The 20832-nt window shown below is 36.7% G+C and overlaps 1 protein-coding gene across 1 annotated transcript; it reads right to left on the reverse strand.

Annotated features, from left to right (window-relative positions):
- Positions 1-5450: 5450 nt before the first annotated feature.
- On the reverse strand, positions 5451-13436 carry c1ql3a (complement C1q like 3a). Its single transcript, XM_088643349.1, has 2 exons — positions 11738-13436; positions 5451-7317 (listed from the first exon to the last, which is right to left on the reverse strand). Exons 1-2 carry the CDS (start codon positions 12326-12328, stop codon positions 7138-7140), a joined length of 771 nt encoding a protein of 256 aa, XP_088499475.1. The 5' UTR covers positions 12329-13436; the 3' UTR covers positions 5451-7137.
- Positions 13437-20832: the final 7396 nt, after the last annotated feature.

A 20832-nucleotide genomic window follows, 5' to 3' on the forward strand; every position in this document is an offset into this window, starting at 1 on the left:
GCCAGGCGCTGACGCTCTTCCGGGCTCTGCATCTGATTTCCATATCCCGTTAAGGTTTTAACCCCCCTGTTCCTGTTCCTTGTCCCTGTCTGCCGGTTCCGACCCGGCCTTCGTGGTTTTTAATTCCTTCGTCGGATGGATCTCCTGGTTTTGGACTTACCCTTGCGTTTTGGATACTCTATGGATTACTCTTGGATCGTTCGCCTCGGCCACACCTCCCCCGTGCACCAGCGCACCTTGGACACGCCCCCTGTCTTCTGCCCCGTTTTCCTGCATGACATTTCCCCAATGTTTCCCCACTCCGTCGGACTGTGTCGTCCGCATAGGGTCCGGAAAGAACTGTTCGTTACAGTGACCTTGCCCAGGCCCCTACAACATCGTAGGAGAACCAAACCAGTCTTATTCGTTAGTGCTGCATTTGTGCTGCGTTTGTGCTGGTTTGTGTGTTTGAGCTTCTTTCACTAACATTTAACCTAATCAGAAGAGTTGCTGGGTTGTTTTAAAAAGCGAACATTAGCTAGCAACTGCATGTTGTTACAAAGAGGCTTTAAGTAGTACTTCTTAATACTTTGTATGTGTGTCCTTTTTTAAAATCTGAAGAAGTAATAATTTTCTAATTGTTTCCTTTTTAAATGTATATGCAAATCAAGGGCCATTTAAAGATTGACCCATCTTTTGAGCCAGTAATTAAGAAGGTTAGGATTAGCACCTTTCTGTATCACAAAACCATTGTTTTTATCATTTGTTTATGAAAAAAAATCAGGCATACCCTAATGTCTGAAGAGACAGATATGAGTGCCTTTGTTAAAGTCGTCATATTTTACCCAGCTTAAATCTTGTCTTTTGCAGTCTGCAACGTAATGACCCGGGACATGTTTGCTTGTCCAGCTGAGGTGGGTTTAATTGTTTCTGCTATTTGTAGGGAGGGCAGCTTCACAGAGTTGCTTCTCTGCCTTCTCATTTGCATTTTCTGCATGGAATGACAAAACAAACGCATCCGTTGAGTAAATATCTATCTATATTCTGTATGATTGATCAGTTGAGAATAAATAAGTCTGAGCAGCGAAAATCAAAGTAAATTAAACAAGGGTAGATGGATAAAAAAACAGATGATGGTCTTGTACCTACAGACTCCACCAGAAATTCTGTAAGATTTACATATGTCTTTGAAATGTATTTTAACAATAGAGACTGACACTGAAAATCTCAGGTGTTCAATGTTTCACTGAAATGGGAAGAAATGCTTTCACATAAATATTTTGTACTTTGTGCATCAGGTCCTTGATCCTTTGTCATTGTTTATGTGTAGCATATCAGGTAATAAATTATATAAGTTTTAGTTTAGGAAGTAAGCTGTCAAGCTTTGGGGTATTTTCTTAGCAAATGCTAAGAAACAGCTTACAGATCCTGGGTCGGTACAGGAGGTGAACTAGAGGTGGGAGTAGAGACAGCACATGATTTAAGATCACATGGCTGAGTCCTGGGTGATACTCTTAGTAGTCAAGCAAGCAATTTATCTGCTTTATTTTGGGATAGAATTAATGAACCCCTCGGGTTAAGGTGGAGACCATCCCGTTTATAAAAGCCAGGGTGTTCCCCAAAAATGTCCCAATTATTAATAAAAGATGCACACCAAGTCTCTAACCAGCGATTTAGTGAGTATAGCCTACTATTGGTATGTCCCCTCTGTATAGGATTGGTAAGGGACCAGACACAATTAAATTCTGACATTTTCTTTGTGCTCTTTTGCACATAGAAATGAAATTGTTTTTTAACACCTCAGATTGTTGTTACTTCATATCATTAGTTCCAGCGTAAACAACCAAGATGAAGACTTTATTGCTGGAAAATGTCTAGTTTCGCCTCAATGTCAGAAACTCTGGCCCCAGGGAGGCATTTTACAGAGTCCCCTGCTTTGTGATGGTAAGGAATTCTAACATTCCTGATTATCGAGTTGACAATTATGAGCACCTTATCCACATTGACAGACATGCTGCCGAAAGCAGAGAACCTCAAGCTGAGTCAGATTGGTGACTGTTGTGCAGGGGGTCTAGTCTTTGAGCTCTTAGACCCCCATCTGACCGTGACAGGACTCGCACATGGTTACTGCTGCTACCGGCGCAGAGCTGGAGACAACTGGGCTGGGAGGGACTACAGCCAGTTCTGAATTGGCTGAGTGCTCCGACTGAGCTGAATCTATCCATTCTTCAGTCTGCTTAATATCTAATCGTGTTTTAAAGCGCCCCTCCAAAACGTGAATTTTGTCCTCCAACCCTACAACTTAACATTTCTGGCATTAAAAATTATCTATATTGTTGGTGGAACAGTCTACGCTGTACATGCCGAAGAACTCACAAAACACAGGAGTGCTCCCGGTGGAAGACATAATCACGACTCACCCTTTGTAAGATGCACTGTCAGAGATTGTCCTTATCCTGCCCAAGCCAGGTGGTTTGTCGTCTGGTTTTGCCGGAGTTTGTCTTGCGGGGAGACGCCGAATGCCTAAGCCGGATGCGGAAAGCAGGGCTTTCTCTCTGCAGTCGGCGTAGTTATTCAACAACGCAAAGTAAAATTTTATAGAAACGGTGTTTGTTGTTATATAAATATAGTTTATTATAGATATATTATGAAATGTTTGTAATTCAGTAGTAGCAGTAGCGACATGCGCGGTCAGTCTCACTCTGATGTCACTTCCTCTATATGAGGACTATACAATATTTACATTAAGTCAGAGTGAAAGGATAAGTTTCACAGGCACAATAAGTTAAAATTATTAAATTATGAAAAATGTAATAATGGTGGCATTGTGACCACAATAATAGAGGCATGGTGGTGCAGTGGTTAGCATTGCTGCCTCATAGCACTGATGCTGGGGCCATGGGTTCAATTCTGGACCTGGTGTGCTGTCTGTGTGGAGTTTGTATGTTCTCCCCATGTTCATATGGGTTTCCGCTGGGCCCTCTGGTTTCCTTCCAGAGTCAAAAGACATAACTGATACAGCAGATTAATTGGCTTCAGGAAAATTCCTTAGTGTGAGTGTGTGCATGTCTATATGTGGGCTTCCTGTCCAGGGTCTGTATCCTGCCTTGTGCCGAGAGGCATAAAGAGGTCGCCCTGCTCCATGCTGTAAAGCAGTTAGAAAATTGATGGATGGACGGATGCCGAGCATCACTTGTATGATGCCAAACTTGTGTGAGCACCTGTCACACTATTACTAATATAAGAACTATAACAGTGAACAATGGATTGCAACAGCAATGTTAACACTCTATAGCTAGGTATTGTTTACTATAAATAAGGAGAATTAATGGAATCACATTACCAGTTAGAGAATGAGTCATTGAAGGATGTCCAGATTTCAGTGAGGAAGAGAAATGGCAGGTTGAGCAACAGAACTCTGGAGTTGGAGTGAGTAGATAGTGCTGGCAGGATTACACTAGAGTTGTCTGTTAGCGGTACAATACACCGGGGCCTGTCAAAGTGTTGTAAGGTACAAAGTGGTTGGATTCTGTGAAATGTGCTAAGGAATGTGCATAAGGAAAAATAAGGAATACCCATACAACTCTTATCTTGTTGACAGTTTCTCTTGGGTGATTACAAACATTATCAAACATTACAGTTCAGTTGTACATAAGAAAACCATTTTCATCATCAAAGTGTTTTAGGCTTACTTGTGATGTTGTGATGATTTTGTGACTTGAAGGATTCTTTTGGACATAGTCTTTTTGGTGCCATTGATGGGAGCAGTGTGCAGGCTTGATGGGGTTAAACCGCACATGAAGGTTACGTTAGGGTACCCCTACATGAGAATGGAAGAGGTTAATTTAGCCTTTTTTTCCTATAATACCACAATATAAAAGCTTCTAATCTATAGTTTAGCTTTCCTCTGATATTATTTTCAGGCAGGCCAGCCATGCAGTGCTTTACAGTCTTACAGATTTAAATTAAGTGTGTTGCTCTGATTGAAAGAGTGAAGATAATTTAGCTTTTCAGATGAAAAACAGAGCACTGCATGACATTTTTTACTGATTAGGCCATGTAAATGCTCTCCATTGGGAATGCAAAGTCTTCATGCTGGAAAGGTAGAATATTAAATGAATTATTGAGAAGATTTGCTGCAGTTAATGTGCTTGTTCTTGCACCCTGGAATGTTCAGAAAGCCAGGGGTCTGATCACTTCTTCAATGGTAAGATATAACCTTTGGGTCCTGTGTTCAACAGCGTCCCATGAGGATTAGAACAGACCTCTAAACTTGGGGTTATCGGGCTTGAGGCTATCAGACAGAAGGACTAAAATCTTCCCTTTTTATCTAGAATTTGCTCTATTCCAGATAAATTCCCTTTACCAGAAAGCACTCTCAAGTTCTCATTCCCTGAAAGGGAAATAAGACTAATTTTCATTATAGTATATAATGGACAGACATAGTAATCTAGACTAATTAGAAGGTAGAAGTCATACATTTAAAGAAATAAGTGCATTGCAGACAATTGAAGTAATCTGATTCTGAGAAACTTTTTAATTGATAAATCCTTTTCCTCCATGAAAAAAGGAGTGTTATTTCTAGCTCATGCTTTTTGTTACACCTTTTACTTCTTTTTAAATCTTTTAATACAGTTACGTATTTAATTAGGTACTAAACAACAGAAGGCTGAGAAGAGCCATATGAAAGTTCGGCCTGTAAAGGAGCTAGTGAGCCAGTTCTCACTTCAGCTGAGGTCACTCCAAACCACAGCACTGTTTGGTATCTTAACTGCGAGCAGGCTGGGCTGCCATCTGTACTGCAAACAGAGGTGTGAGCGGATTATAGCTAATGACAGGCCTGTCTTCATTTTCTTTAGTGAATTGATAGGGCAGAAAAAATACAGCAAGCCACATTTAAATATGTGCAGATGTCATTTTTTTCTCTTTCATCAATGCTCTATACCTTAGGGATGAATAAATTGTACAATATAATGTTACAAAAAGATTATTGTTGTAGATGACTGGTAATACTTGGTGTCCTTTGTGATGTACTGATATGAAAGGAAACGTTTGTCATAATTCCCTTAGCCATATTACTGACACAGCACATTATTGTAGATCAGTAAAACAATCTGTTATTAAATTAGTGTTTTTCAGTTAATCTTTTAGTATTATTTAGAAACCTACACTTCAAACCCTACTACTGACCAGTAATAGATAAAATCCCAATTCTCATAAACAGGCTTTATTAAGGCACTGTTTGATTTTAACATAAATTAAAATTGTTAAATACTGAGATACATTTCAAGTGCAGCTTTATTTCCGAAGTATATCACAAAGTAAAGAAAAAAAGGTTACTGAATTAAATTTTTTAAATATGTACCCTCAAAATGAAAAAATATACATGCAGGATATGCTACTATTCTTGGCGTTTTGTTTTAGCACTAGGTCTCTTAAAGATTTTACACATCACAGTCCCAGAAAACTGGTTTTAAATTCCTTTAAAAACATTAGATTTATTTTTAAACAATATGAAGAATCTCTCACATTCTGTCAATACCTATCTGTACCATCATAGGAAACAGTCCTAAAGCAAAAAAAAAAACAGGCTAAAGCAATAAAACTAGATCCCAAAAGGCAGTAAATGTAAATAATTAAGTTTTATTGTTAAATGTAATAGTACTACTCTTGACTATTCATTTTGGTTTTCATAATATTCTCCTCTTTAGCAAGAAGTATAAAGTAAGATTTAGAATATACATACATTAATTACTAGGTACTTTGGCAGCTTTACAATAATTTCAGGGTCAGAAATGTACTTTTTTAAGAAAAATAAATATTAATTTTATTTTCTTCCTGCGTCAGTGGCACACAGGTGACCTTTCGCAAATTAGTTTGGGTCCAAGCCCTAACTGTGCTGTTCACATAATTGTCCTATAGCTAACATTTAGAAAGAATATGATTATCTCAAACACTTAACATTTATATATTCATTTGATCATTTTATTTACATTTCAGATAAATACTGTAGCTTGCTTCTTGCTTAAATTGAGAAAATTAGCTCACATTTTAGCATTGCACATTTTATAAAAATAAAATTAGCTCGCTGCTTTGTCAGATACTATCAAGCATTTCTGTGACAGAGAAAACTTCTTAATTACTTTGGTCTCAGATGTAGACTGAGATCTGACCCAAACCAGCCTGAATTTCTGCCCAGCCTGTAAAACATTAGATAGTTTTAATGATAATGATAATAATGATAGCACTATCATTGCTTTAATGTGGGGAAACTTCCATCAAGAATAACCCAATTCACAGTCTTAGAATAACTGTTTTATCAGTAGTATGTAAGATTTAATTAAGTGTATATTTGGTATATCTAGACGACTAAGCCAAAATGATATTTTCTTTGAGTGCACAGTTCTTGTGATCTTGGTGCTGGCATTTACAGTTATAAATTAAAACAAAATTAAAATATGCAAAGGTGTGATGCTCGTTATTTTGCCATTTTTTAAGTTTACTAAGTAAGCAATATAGTATGGAAATGTATAGTACGCTTTACTTAAGCCATCCTATTGTCAGAAAAGCCTATATTTGTTTAAATTTTATACTGTTTAACTTTTTCTCACTTGTGCACCTCCTAAAATAGACATTGCAATACTGTGTAGAATAATGATTACACTCCTACTGTAATTTACAGTAGAAATTTCCATACTTTTGTCTGGCACATTACCAGTGTTTTTTTTTCAACATCCAAATTAACAGGCAACACACAAGAATCAAATGCAGCGCACTGGAGTGCACTGGCCGAAACCATTAGATGTCACAAACAACAGGGATATACTACTATTAAAAGTACAACCTTAGATTTTGTTTTATATAAAAAGTCTTACTTATGCTTCAGATTACATTAACAAGATATGCACAGTAACTGCTTTGGCGATAGAAGATTTGCACATCTGTTTAACTCACATTTTTTACAGATAGTCTTTTAGAGAGTACAGATGTTAATCAGGTAGTTTTGGCTCTCTTCTTGCTCACTGACCTCCATTAAATGATTCCCAACACCAATCTACTTTTCTTCACTTGAACTGACAATAGGCTGGCAGGGCTCCAGCCCTCGGACAGGAAGAATAAAACTTAACCAAGGAAAAAGATCTATTATTTCAGGATGTTTTAATCAGCATAAATGATAAATCCAGAGAATGTGCTGTATTTGTTGTTATTTCCACCATGTGCCTTCCCTCCATCCAGTTTAATATAGACTTCATCACCGGGCTCAAGATGCAGGACGACACTGTTGCTGGCATAGTCATAGTTCTGGTCAGCATCCTGGGCAATAGCACTTGCTCGAACCTGCAGTTGACAAAACCATCTGTTAATACACAAGTGTGTTTTATTTTTTTCAAACACTTCCTCTCACTTGGAACAATTGTGGACACAAAAGGATGTGACAATTGCCTAAAATGAAAGAACAACATGATTTTTAAAAGCCATGCTTCACTCACCTAAAGAATTGTTTTTAGTATTATTTTCTTGGCCATCTATTTCTAATCACTCTGCAGTATCTGACAATTAATTTGATTGTCATCAGCACCAAGTAAAGCAAAACTATTCTAATCTTTTAAAAAAAAATCAATACTCTTTTTTTTAACCAAAAAGAACTTTTAAAACTCAAGGGAAAAATAAAAACAAAATATTCTTGCACAACTCGGACGTGTTCTCTTTAAGAGGTTGTATATATATATGCAACTAACTTATAAATGCAACTGCGATCAAATAATTTAAAAATTAAGCCATTGTCTTTTAATTATCCAATAATCATAACAACATTTTTCTCTTGATTTAAGGATTATAACTTACTAATGTTATAATGTTCGTTATAACTAATGTTCAAGTTGTAGTGATAGTTTGACACTATTATTCCTCTTGCGAAACATAATTTTTGGGTTAGTTATGCATTAAGTCAATCATTAATCTCTAAAATATCATATCTAATGTATTTTTTGTAGTGTTAAATAAACAAGAGGCCATTATCACACCTTTTCACAGAAAAAAACACCACAATGTATTCTCCAGAAACCTACATGACTAATACACACATACTGTATAACTGTCCACATGACTATACTCAACCTCTATTGTGTTCATCCTATTTTCAGGCTATGTGTATTTCTACAGTATATTTTCTCTGTAGCACTATCTGAGTTTAAATATTTTCCCATAAAGCATTTATTTGATATTCTTTATCAAATCATCTCAGAACATTTCTGGAGCTTCCAAATTCAATAGTGTTCAAAATTAGCTGTCGAGCGTTTCTATCAAGGGCCTTTAACATATACTAGCTTAAAAGGTTCACCAAAAACAGCCTTTAAAATCATCATCTACAACAATAATTATAATTGCATCTGTTGAAATCTTGTTTTCTGGTGCTCTAGACTCTATGAAGAACACAGATGATTACATCTAGAAGAGGCAGTGATAACTTGGATTTCCATCTCATTAGAACTAACTGAACAGTCATTTGCAATTAGCTGAAATGGCTCTGAATAAATTAATCGACAACCCCAGACATTTTAATGTCTAGAATAATTAATGTAATAGGCACTGTTGAATTTATTGGGCATTTGTCAGACAGAGATGACAGTCATTGAATAATGCGATTGCACTGTACTGTTGATCTTTCCAGTCACACTTTCTGTACCTTTACTGCTCTTTTACAGTTGTTTCTATTTATCATATTTAGCATTTTGTATCCCAGTTTATTATATGTGTTAATACTCACATGAACTAATGCAAAAAGAAATATGAACTAGAAATCTTTCTTCTGTGTACACCTTTGTTGCTTTCTATTTCTATTTTAGGTTTTCAATTGAAAGGCCTATTCTCATTGCTCAGTTTTAAACTATTTTTATTTTCAAGCTAAAATAAATATTAGAAGAAAAAAATAATATAATAACTCACTTTTGACAACAACTGTTGCTATCTGATTTGGAGAATTTTTAAAGTTAGATTATAGCCAATCTTCAGTTGAATGGTTGTTTTCCTGCACACATTAGAAAGAAATCACCTAGAAATATGATTGACTACAGTTTTTCACGACATTTAGATCAGAAGTCAATGGCAATGGTTTTCATAACCTTAACCTGTTCTGAAGAAAAATGCTACATACTTGAGTGGTTAAAATATGTTCTGAATTCTTTCACTGTGAACATAGAGGATCTAGTGAAAATGAGAGCAAGGTAATGTACATCTGATCTTCTGTAATCATCTTATGCAAAAAATAGAGAAATGTGATATTCTTATTTTTTATATATTAGCAGGTTAACATGTAGTCCAAATCCACTTTAAATTTTATCACAGTCCAAGCATCTTTATTATCACAGTCCAAGCATCTTTCTTAAACATAAGTGCTTTCTTCTTCAGTTGGCATAGGCCTATTTGTTAACTATGAAAGAAAAAGTAACGGCAACCTCATATTTTCATATTGTCTTTTATTTTTAGATCTGTATCGGTCTCTCTAAAAAATAAATGGTAAAAATACAGCTCAGCGGCGACGGCAGTCGTTTTTAAAATGCATCTTGTTGGCACGTTACAGAACCAGTATTTCCATTTATTGTTAAATGTATGATCTCAAATGGTAATTTACATTACAGAAATTAAACAGGTAAGTAACTTTAAAATTTTAACCCTTTTAAAGCTTTTTAATTATTTATTCATTTGCCAAAAAATTATTCAGGCGACACGTGTGGTTTTGCTACTCCAACGACACGAAAGCCTGATTTATGAAAACGTAATCCTACTGCGATAAAAACCTACAATAAAAACATTTGGAAAGAACATTATTCGCATGCACTCAGACCCACGTTGATTTGTCTTCAATGAAAGTACTGTATAAGGCACTACTGAGTTTAAACTTCCAATTTATGGATTTGATTTGGAAGAATTTTCCAAAAAAGGTTGCGACAACAGATTATTGTCTAAATAAAGTTATTGTCTAAACAAAAACAAAACGGTGATGGATTTTTCACGTACTTTTTTTCTCCTTTCTTTCAAAGCCAAATTATTTACAATTTTATATTTGTCCAACTGAGGAAAGATTTGACACTTTATTTGAGCACCTGTTAAATGTCCTTCGTTGCTAACACGAGTTTCGGTAAAAACATGAAACTAAAAAGTTATGTGAATAAAAAGTAGTTTGTGTTATTTTTAGTGTATTTAAGGAAAAAACATAAAACAATGAAACATAGTATAAGTTATTCTTCTTCGTTAATTCAATATTCATAAACACTTCTTCATTACACACATGTTTTCAAGGCACTGTTTTCTCAACCACCCACCTGGGGCTCACTTTCTAAATCTTGACAATGATTTACCTCCAGCTACAACTACATATTCTTGTGCTTTTCATAGGACAACATTTTGCAACTCACACGAGCAAAGTTCTAAGTGACAAACTGCTCTAACTTGAATGAGTTTAGAGTCTATCTCATTCACTATAAACCAATATTAAATAAAATAAAATTGCAGATTTGTTTCACCTCCGCGATCCGCGAAACAGTTACGCGAACATTTTTTTTTGTTCTTTTGCATCAGGATAAATTCTTATGTCGTAAAACTATTGATTCTCCTAATAATGCAGTGAACTCCAGTTAATTGATAATCATATTTTACTTAACTTTACTGGATTATTGAATAAGGTTCCGATACATTCTGAATTGCCCAGTTTTTTCTGTTTTGGGATTGCTCCATCTCCGCTCATTTCACAAAACTTATGTTGGCACTTTTAAAATGAGAAATGAGCACTTTGTTGCTGTTTCTAGTGACAGAATTATAGAATCGAATTTCAATCAACACATCACGTTATTGCCTGTTAGTAGCTGGCGATTTTATGCATAGTACATGTAAAATATTTAAAGTTGAAACCTTTTAAAACGTGTGTGTTTGACTTAAGTTTCAATTATTTTTAATTAATTATTAAAATTGCCAGTCAACTCCTCCTTCATATATAGCGGGACTAAACAATTTATTTAAATTAAATCTAGCGTTTTTAAGTTTCCGTAAACCAAGCCATACCACACGTAGAATACTATTCTATTCATTGGGTTTCTTTTTTTTACCGGCGACCTCAGTATTCCTCTAATTTCAAATCATATTAATTAATTTAAGAATCTTTTCCTTCTTTTTGCAAAATGGTTGTAAAGATCTGTAAGAAACATTTGGATAATTAATAATCCTACACAGTTCCGAGTTTGTTATTACTTTGTGATAATTCGAACACTGGGCGCAAATGACAATTGGTATACTTCGAAATTGTTCCTCCAACAACCGGAGAAAATATATATTAATGAAAAATAACTTTGACCACTACTTGAGAGACGTCCTACCAATGGATTATTTACTTTGATTGTAGCAAATCGATGCGACATAGTGTTTTTTCCGTATGAATTAGATAAAAAATGAAACAATATTTGAGTGGCTATACAGTGTTAAATTTCCCCAACCTTACTTTTTTTCCCATGAGTTGAGCAGAGATCAGATATCTATGCATCATGGGGATATACTGTATCTATATTTCTCAGTTTTGGGGGAATCGGCTGCTAAATATAATTTAGAGGAATATACCCTATCTACTGTATACCTCTCTATATATCCTGCTATTTACAACCATACCTTTCTATATCTGCATTCCCATTACTGTTTCGGTCACAGTAGGTTTTAATGTTTTGGTTTCAAGGCGCCTACCGTTCCATCGTCCCTCCCCAGACCATCTTACCTGGTTGTTCTTGCATAGGTCAGCCCACATACTAGTCCCGTCCCCTCCTCGCATCAGAACATGATAGGTGAAGAAGTATATTCCTGGTATAGAGCAGGTGAACTTCCCCGTTGTCGGGTCGTAATGGTTGCCCAAGTTGGTGACCACATCGTCGAACTTCAGTACTTCATAGCCCTCGTGCTGCTTTTTGAGCCCGGCGTAGAAGGCTATTTTTGGGACAGTGCTGTAAGTCGCAGCACTTATGGCACCGGCAGCAGTATTTGGACCCGGTGGTCCGGGTAGTCCAGGACGTCCGGGCTCTCCTCTCTCTCCAGGTGGACCCATTGGACCTGGTGGTCCCGGTTCACCTGGCGGACCTCTGGGACCAGCCTTTCCCGGACGTCCTGGCTCCCCCTTCGGTCCCTGAATGAAGGTGGGCAGAGACTGGATCAGACTGTGGTCGCGTACGGTCTCCGCTGTGGCTGTGCTAGCTGGGGATTTAGTGCCATATGGGTCGCACACCATCCGACAGGTGCCAAGCATCTCGTAGTGCGCCGAAGTCCCAGCAGAGTTCACCAAGACCGGTATCAGAATGACCAACACCAGTACCATGACGACCCCCAGAGCCCCAGCAGCGATCAGCCGCTTCCTGCCGACTAGTCTCGTCAGAGCAGGGCGATCCTCTTGTCTGCTTTTGGACGAAATCTTGCTGGTTGACGAGGGACCTTGTTATAAAGAAAAAAGACAAATGGGATTTGTTTGGTTTTAATCTTAATTAATTTAATTGGCCAGAGCCACCCTTTTTCTCCTTCACTTTTTGTGCTGATGTTTGCTCTTATGTGTCTCGAACTCCAGCCTTCTCAAGGCTGCATCACAAGTGCACCCAGGTTAAAAAATAGTCTTAAGCATCTCTCACCACCTCCACCTTAAAATCTCTATATCCATGTGCGGTCATCCACCTCCCTTCGACAGTGAATGAAGGATCACACTCCTTTATCCTCTCGCAGGTGACAGAGTTTTCAAAGCCATGCTACTTTTCAAGGATATAGCATCGACTGTAAGAGGGCGAGACAAAATCCGCCAGTACAACAGAGAGCGTGCACAAGTTTGCACACCACTTTACGGATTACCAGTAAAATCTCCAGTGCTACGGAATTTAGTTCACCTGAATCTGAAACGTGCATACGTGTTGAAAGTTCTGCATCTCTTAGAGACAGCCCTATAGAAAGCGAGCGCGACGTCTTATGAAAGACAGAAATGTTAAGCAGACGTTGCCACTTATACGGCTATCTTGACATCTCTCCAGTTTCCCTGCAGTAGCATCTGATAAAAGAGATGTGAAGGCAGCGACATGAACCGAGGCTCCCATCTGGTTGAATAACGTGGCATTTCAACAGCTAGCGTCTCAGAAAAAAAAAAGATCCATAGTCAAACTTGGAGCACAGCACAGTCCTTTTGTGGTGATGGTGATTGTGCGCCGTTGACAGCTCTTTTGAGCGGCTTGACGATTTAGCATCCTCTCATGTCGGCCGTACAGTAAGTGTCACAAAGGGAGTAGGTTTGCGACTTCGACAATGTCTTATATACCGCATTTCGCACAAGATAATTTATCCAAACCTTTACGGGGCAAAAAAAGCTAACGTGACGCATATTTCAAAGTAAATTCTGCAATCCCCTTTATCGCCGTATCCTTAGCATTAATGTCATAAACCTGTTAACAGTATACCAACACTCATCAAAGCATACAGGTAGATAGATACACTGATACTGTACATTTTATAGAGGATTCTAATGACGGTACTGTAGTTCAAAATAAACAATGTTAATCCAAAGCTATGATGGCGATGATATCACCAGCCTGATAGATACTGTAAATGAATAGATTACTGTAGAAGGAGTAATTGCCCTTAAGATTAACATTAGTAGTTAGAAATCCAATATTGCATAGTACAAAAATAACAAAAGGCTTGAGTGTGTGTTGCACTTTTTTGCGCTGTAGACGATTTAAACAAATATGAAAATGACAGTTCCTCTTAATTGAAGCACGGGGACTCTTTGATTCTTTGATTCTTTGTATCAAAAACGAAGCATAGCAATAGTTTTTACATTTTGGTAGACCTGCCATTTAATGCTCATTTTACTTAGATGAGACATTATGTCATCTGTTAGTGTCAAAAAGAAATCTAGAATTCTTTTAGTTTTAGCCATACCGCTAAAATCTTAAATTGCGGTGTATTATTGTTTTGTGTGTTTTATTTACAGTATTTTATGCTTCGTACCTAAAATTATGTTTGACTTTAACGATCTGAATCCAAATTAAATTAAAACGAACAGAATTTCTATTATCTTCAAGTGGATAAGGATATTAATGATTATTTATTCGTTTTACACTTTGTATTTTAAAAAGTAAATAAAAAGCTATCTTTTTTTTTAGAAAAAACGTAATTATCGAATGAGTAGTATGTGATTATTTCGAGGTAATTTCTTGTAGTAATTGAAAAATAGGCAACAGGTTATTAAGGTTCTACTTAATAATGCATAATAAACGTTATCTTTGGGTGCTTATTTTCATTATGTTAACCCAGTTATTGGACAACTGATATACAGTACCAGTAAAATAAAATAGTATAAGTAAAACTTAAAAGTTGCATACTAAAACGTTTTGAATGGAAAAAGTTTATTATTTACTTCCAATTAGCAAATAATATTTTAAAAAATAAGCATACTGCATTGTCATTTCTCAGAGGCATCGCGTCTTAATGTAAACAACCCAGAGAGCCTACTTCTGTTCACTAGCCAGATGTGAGGAGGTCACTCAGACAAAGACTGTGCAGAAAACTCCTGGCACAACTACACTTTTAATGCATTGTATTGAGAAGCCTTATCACTTTGGGAAAATTCTCCAAGGATTTTCAGATATTTGTAGGTGTCTAGTCCAGTGTGTTTGACGATGATTTGCATATGTTACCTGTTTAAGTGGATTTACCCCCCCCCCCCCCTCATCCTCAACCTAGCCTTCTAAAGATATCAGATTTCTGACATCTGATATGGGAAGTATCCTTGACCATGTCTCTTCTATTAAGTATTTCTCACAACATCTATCCATTTTCTAACTCTATTATCCAATTCAGTGTTAGAGAAAGCAAAGGGCACAAAGGACGCCAGTCCATCTCTGGGCTCACACAGACACAAAAACAGTCACAATCACACCCACACACCAGGGTTCCCAGAAGCCAATTAACTTACCATTATGTTTTTGGACTGTGGGAAGAAACCCAAAAGAAAATAATGAGAAGATACAGCACTCCAGGTCCAGAATTGAACCCAGGACCCTAGCAATGCTAACCACTGCTCCACCATGACATGCTTTCTCACACCGGAGACCTTATATTTCTTCTTGCTGCTGTCTCCTCTAGTACCCCATACCAGATACAACTTGTATGTAGCAGAATACTCTTCACTTATATTTTTTAAAATAGCTATTCCTTAAGTATTCCCTTGAATTAGGGGCTGTTAGTGATAATGTCATCAACATTATTTGTTAGCAGAATGACCTCAGAATTTAGAGGCTGTGTCTGAAATGCTTCTGGTTGTGCTAAGCAGAGGGCTTCATGAGCTTTTGGTTATCATATTTTGTAGTGTTGTCATCATTCTTTGATTTTCTTTCATTTCCATTATGCTGGGTATTATATAAGTATAATGAACTCATTTGTTAATTACCAAAGTTTCACAATGGAAGAAGGAGTTAACTGGAGATTCGGCAAGTCAGATAAGCTCAGACTGAAACTGCAAGAGTGAAAAAACTTAAAACTTAAAACTACATTCTGCTCAGTGCTGTTGTTTGTTCCAAAGAATAATCTTGAGAACACAGATGTGTTCTTAATGAAGGTTTAAACCTGGGTCAAATCTACATTTACCTATGTAAGCATATAAGCATGAAAAAAGTCATCCTTATATTTAGATGATAATGATTTATAAATATCCTCATATTTAGATGATGATGATGATTTAGATGATACCTTTTTTTCTTAATTTCTGTCTTACTCCTAGTCTTTGTGGTGAGGCTGAAATGAAGGTTGAGTTGGCTTTCTCTACATTATTTCCTTTTAAGAAAAAGATTAGTTTTTTTTGTTTGCCAAGCTTAGAATTTAACTTCAGGTCCTTTAATTTACCTTTAGAACTTACCCTAGGGCAGTTGGAGACAGAGCAGATGTTTAATGCTGCCTTTAAAATGCATAAGGCAACATGTCAGTCTAACCATAATGATATGCAGAGTGATATGGCCAGCAGCTGGCAACCTTCTGAAGCTAAGCAGGTGTGAGCCTGGTCAGTAGCTGGATGGGAGACCTCCTGGGAAAAACTAAAGTTGCTGCTGGAAGAGGTGTTAGTGGGGTCAGCAGGGGGCACTCACCCTGTGGCCATGAGGGTCCTAATGCCTCAGTATAGTGATGGGGACATTACACTGTAAACAGGTGCTGTCCTTCAAATGAGACGCAAAACTGAGGTCCTGACTCTCTGTGGTCATTAAAAATCCCAGGGCGTTTCTCAAAAAGAGTAAGGGTGTAACCCCAGTGTCCTGGCCAAATTTGTCATTGGTCCTTTACCAATCAGGACCTCCTAATAATCCCCATCTATGAATTGGCTTCATTACTCTGCTCTCCTCCCCACTGATAGCTGATGTGTGGTGAGCGTAAAATGGCCAGTTGCGAATGTGTGTCTACCCTTTTCCAATTTCCCCCCATTGCTTGCTGGATCCCATGTGACCCTGTGCTTAAGTGGGTTACAAAATGGATAGATGGATTAATATGTTTTGCTTGCTTACAATGCACAGCATAACTTTTGATGAATTACAAATATAAAAAAAATCATCTAAAATACATTTTAATTCATTTTTTTGTATTAACACATTATTAAGTTGTAACTGTTCATAGCATCCTGATTCACACTGACTTGCTAAGATTAAATCACTCACACAAATAACAAGTTCTTTGCTCTGATTAGCATCAGAGATGATGAACAATAGCTGATCAGTGTGATTTATACTGGATGGTTGTAAAGTATACAATCACTTCCAAGAAAATTAATGTATTATCTCAAAAAGGAAAATGTTTTATTTTAATCATTGTCATGCACATCCCATCTACTGTATGTATCTTTTGATTTTCAAGTAAACTGGATAAACGATTACAGAAATACTCTTTTCACAGGTGATTTGTAAACTTTTTAATGCACAGAAGAAATAACCAACAGTATCACTTCAACAAAGGTTTGACAACTAATTAACATTAATTTATTTTAGTTTAAGAGCAATTTAAAATGTTGTTCTATCCAAGAGCACCCTAGGGATTAGCAGCCAGGTGGCTACAACAGAACAAGGAAAATAGGCGGAATCCAGACTTCCTAAACAGTCTGCTAAACTGTACATTACAACAGACAGACACATTGTGGTGTATGGAGCCCTACAGCCTTAACAGTTCTGCACAGAGCCAGTACTGTCTCACAGAGGGGGTTGGAGTGTCTGAAGAGGATCTTCAAAGCTGGTCCCATGCGTTGGACCTCCACCTTCATAAATCACACAGTAAAAATCAATGTTACTGGTTTGTGTTGGTAATGTTGTCCTTGAAATAGTGAGGTACACAAAGAGGAAAAAATGGCTTGTTCTCTAGAAAAAAAACAACAAAAGGCAGTAATTGATTGGACACAGAACTCAAGTGCTTTGTTGTATTTCGATTGCATTTAAACAGTGCTTGAACAAATCAATTGTTTTTAAAGGCCAGGGAAGAACCATTTTAATGGTGAGGTACAGTTCACATAATAACATTTTTCCTGGAGAGACAGCAATTTCAAATAAGTAAATGAGTAAATAAGGACAACTGGTTAAATGGTTTAACAAAGGTGGCCATCTTTGTCCAAAAATGCCACAATATAAGCAGTTTTGATTAGGCTGCTTCCAATCAACACTTTATATAAATATTTATTTAATTTGACCAGAAAAGATAAAATGTTAAAGAATTATTTGGAAGAAAAGTTCTGTAATACCTTAGGGACTGGAGCTGACCAGACTTGCTGAAGTCTGTGAATCAATAGGCTATTAGCAACCGAACAAGCAAAATAGGCAGAATGGCCTCCTCTTTTTTGTAACCTTTCTTTTGTTTTTAGAGGCAAACCCAACTGCAGTTCCTAAAATATAATTTGTGGGAGAACTGAAAACCAATTTTTCATATTGATTCATTGTTATCTAACATAGTGAATATAACACAACACATGAAATGTCTGTTGTTGCTCTAGCTAAATAACACGTGTGTGTATAAATTCTAACTCTTGTGTTTCCACATAAATATGATCACAATAGTCCTTAGCCATGCCTTTTTTTAACTCTTTAAAGTTATTAAGAAAATACTAAACAACAGCTCTTTCTTTGAAATGTGCTGCAAATAATGTACATTTGTAAAAAGATCCAGAAAACGAACCTTATAATGTTATGGTTATGCACTAGTTAGTGGTGACAGACCTTCAAAGTAGTAAAGAATGTAATTGGTTAAATAGGCAAACAATAGCAAAGTGTTTTTTGCAAAACTGACTGTAATGGTGCACATTCTGTGCGATTTACTGGATGAGAATTAACATGATGACATAGAAATTTTAAACCACAAGTACATTGTACTGACTAATTCCAGTAGTTAGGCTGAATTGTACTCTGATGAATACAATAAAGTGATGAATTGCATTAGAGGTTGTCTGGCCCAGCTGATGGAACAGCAGTCTGAAGAATGATCTAGGAAGCTGCTGGAAGGGTGAAGATGGGGAGGTGGGAGGAGTGTGAGAGAAATAACAGGCCATTGAGGAACTGAGATACTGTAGTTGTAGGAGAACCGAAGTAAGCAAGGTTTATATTCAACCTTCATCCAAAACGTCCGTTAAAATCTCTGTGTGTCCTCATTTTATCTGGAGCACAAATACTCTGAAAACTGAAATCACCCTTTTCCAAAATGTTTACTTTTGTAAATTTGATAGAACTTTTGTATATATTATTCTTGTTTACAGTACTGGAAGAATATGCTACCAGGTGCCTAGAAAAAACAGCATGCAAGGATTTTTATATTGCATTTTAGTTATGCATTTTTATATTATAGTAATACATTAAAGTAATTATTATACAATATTTCACAGGCTTCACAGTCAAAATCTTGTTTTCTTTTTTCCAGTATGGAAAAAAAGTTACCTGTTCCATTATTATAGTAATACATTACAATAATAATTCCTTGCATTTGTATAACACCATCCCAAGAAGCAAACAATAGAATGTGAGTAATTCATTAAATATTTTAAATTCCGTGTGGACTTTAAAATCCTCATGCTCACCTATAAGGCTCTGCATGGCTTGGCACCTCAGTACCTGTCTGAACTTTTATTGCCCTACTCCCCACCTCGCAACCTTCGCTCTTCTAATTTTGGTCTCCTAACTGTTCCCCAAGCCTGTCTACATTCTATGGGTGACAGGGCCTTTTCCTGTTATGCCCCCAAGCTCTGGAACTCTCTGCCCAAAGATATCAGACAGTCACCTTCTCTAAACTCCTTCAAATCCAGATTCAAAACCTTCTTCTTTAGAAGAGCCTTTACTTAACTGGGTCCATTCTTCACCCCTCTGCTTTTCTTAGTACCACCATCCACAGTCTCCTCTGTATATTGTAATTGTGTTTTTATCTTTCTTCTTTTTATTTATTGTTGTTCTCATTCTGTAAAGCGCTTTGAGAAGCCACCTTTTAAGGCACTATATAAAATAAAGTTTATTATTATTATCTCATGACTTTAAAAGCAAACTTGGTTTAATATAGTGCTTTTAATCCCAAAGTGCTGTACAACAAAAGCATTCAATAAACAGAAAGCTCAATTTTTCAGTGTTCAGAGTCTGGTATTGGGAACAGAAAGAGGACCAAAAGCACAAATGACATGTATATGTACAGTATAGCTGAGTAGCATTACCACCAGCATAAGTTGATAAGTAGTACTGGAAATTTGTTGATGGACCAATAACCAGTCTTCTTTCATTTAGACCAGACATTCCAATGTTTCCCAGTTCCTTTGTCTAAAACACTTTGAGACCCTCTGGGGTATTACATCTTGTGAACTGTTGTCTTTACTTTAAATACTTGAAGGGCCACAGATGTAACTGTGTGTGGGAAAATTAATATTACTGTTCTAAAAAAATAAACAGCCGATAGACTGGAAAATGTATCCACCAGGAAAACCCATGCAGAGATAAAGAGCAGACTACACATCTTTAATTTTAATATTTCTTGTTATCAGGCATATGTGTTGAAAGGTCAGTTGCTGGAAATCCAATTATTTGTAATAATTAGTGCCAGGAGCCCTTCCAGGGTGAATGTTCCTGTGGAGTTTAAAAACAGTATTTTTGTTAGCTTTACAAAGTTTAATTTTAAACACAGCAAGTGTGTTATGCAGGGAACTTTCACATATTAAGAAAACATTTTAATACCATGTAAGTAGTTTCTCAATACTAATTCTACCCTTCAACATGGAGTGCTATATTCTGGCAGCCTCTATATGGTACAGGACTACAAGTGGTAGGGTGCTGAGAAAATATCTTGTATGCAAATGCAAATATCATGTTTATTCCTCGTCAAACCACAAATCTGTGATAATGAAATATAGGACATTTCAGGTTTTCTTGACTCTGGTCCTGGAGACCCTGGAGAAGCCTTTAAATTTTTTTTTTAAATAATCCTTTAAAAATCATTTAACAATTAATGATATAATTTGTTCAATTACAATTACAATTACCGAGAGCTGACGTTTCCAAATGATCTTTAATGATCTGATTTTTGTTCCAAACAGTTTACCTATTGAATTGATCACAGTTAAATTGTTCCGGGTCTTTAGAAACCAGCAATTTCATGGATGTCTGTAAAATCATGGGTGCATAATTCCAGTCCCCAGGGTCCAGAACCCAGGTTTTCTAGGGTGCTTTAATTCAAGATCATAGAATAGTGTTATAAATGGTCCAATTAAGCTAATGGCTGGCTCAAATGGGTCATTTAGAATGAAGGTGTGAAAAAAAAGAAATATTGACCCTGGAGTTGTACAACACTGAGATT

Source organism: Lepisosteus platostomus, chromosome 8 (assembly GCF_059453375.1).
Source record: "Lepisosteus platostomus isolate fLepPlt1 chromosome 8, fLepPlt1.hap1, whole genome shotgun sequence".
Lineage (NCBI taxonomy): Eukaryota > Metazoa > Chordata > Actinopteri > Semionotiformes > Lepisosteidae > Lepisosteus > Lepisosteus platostomus.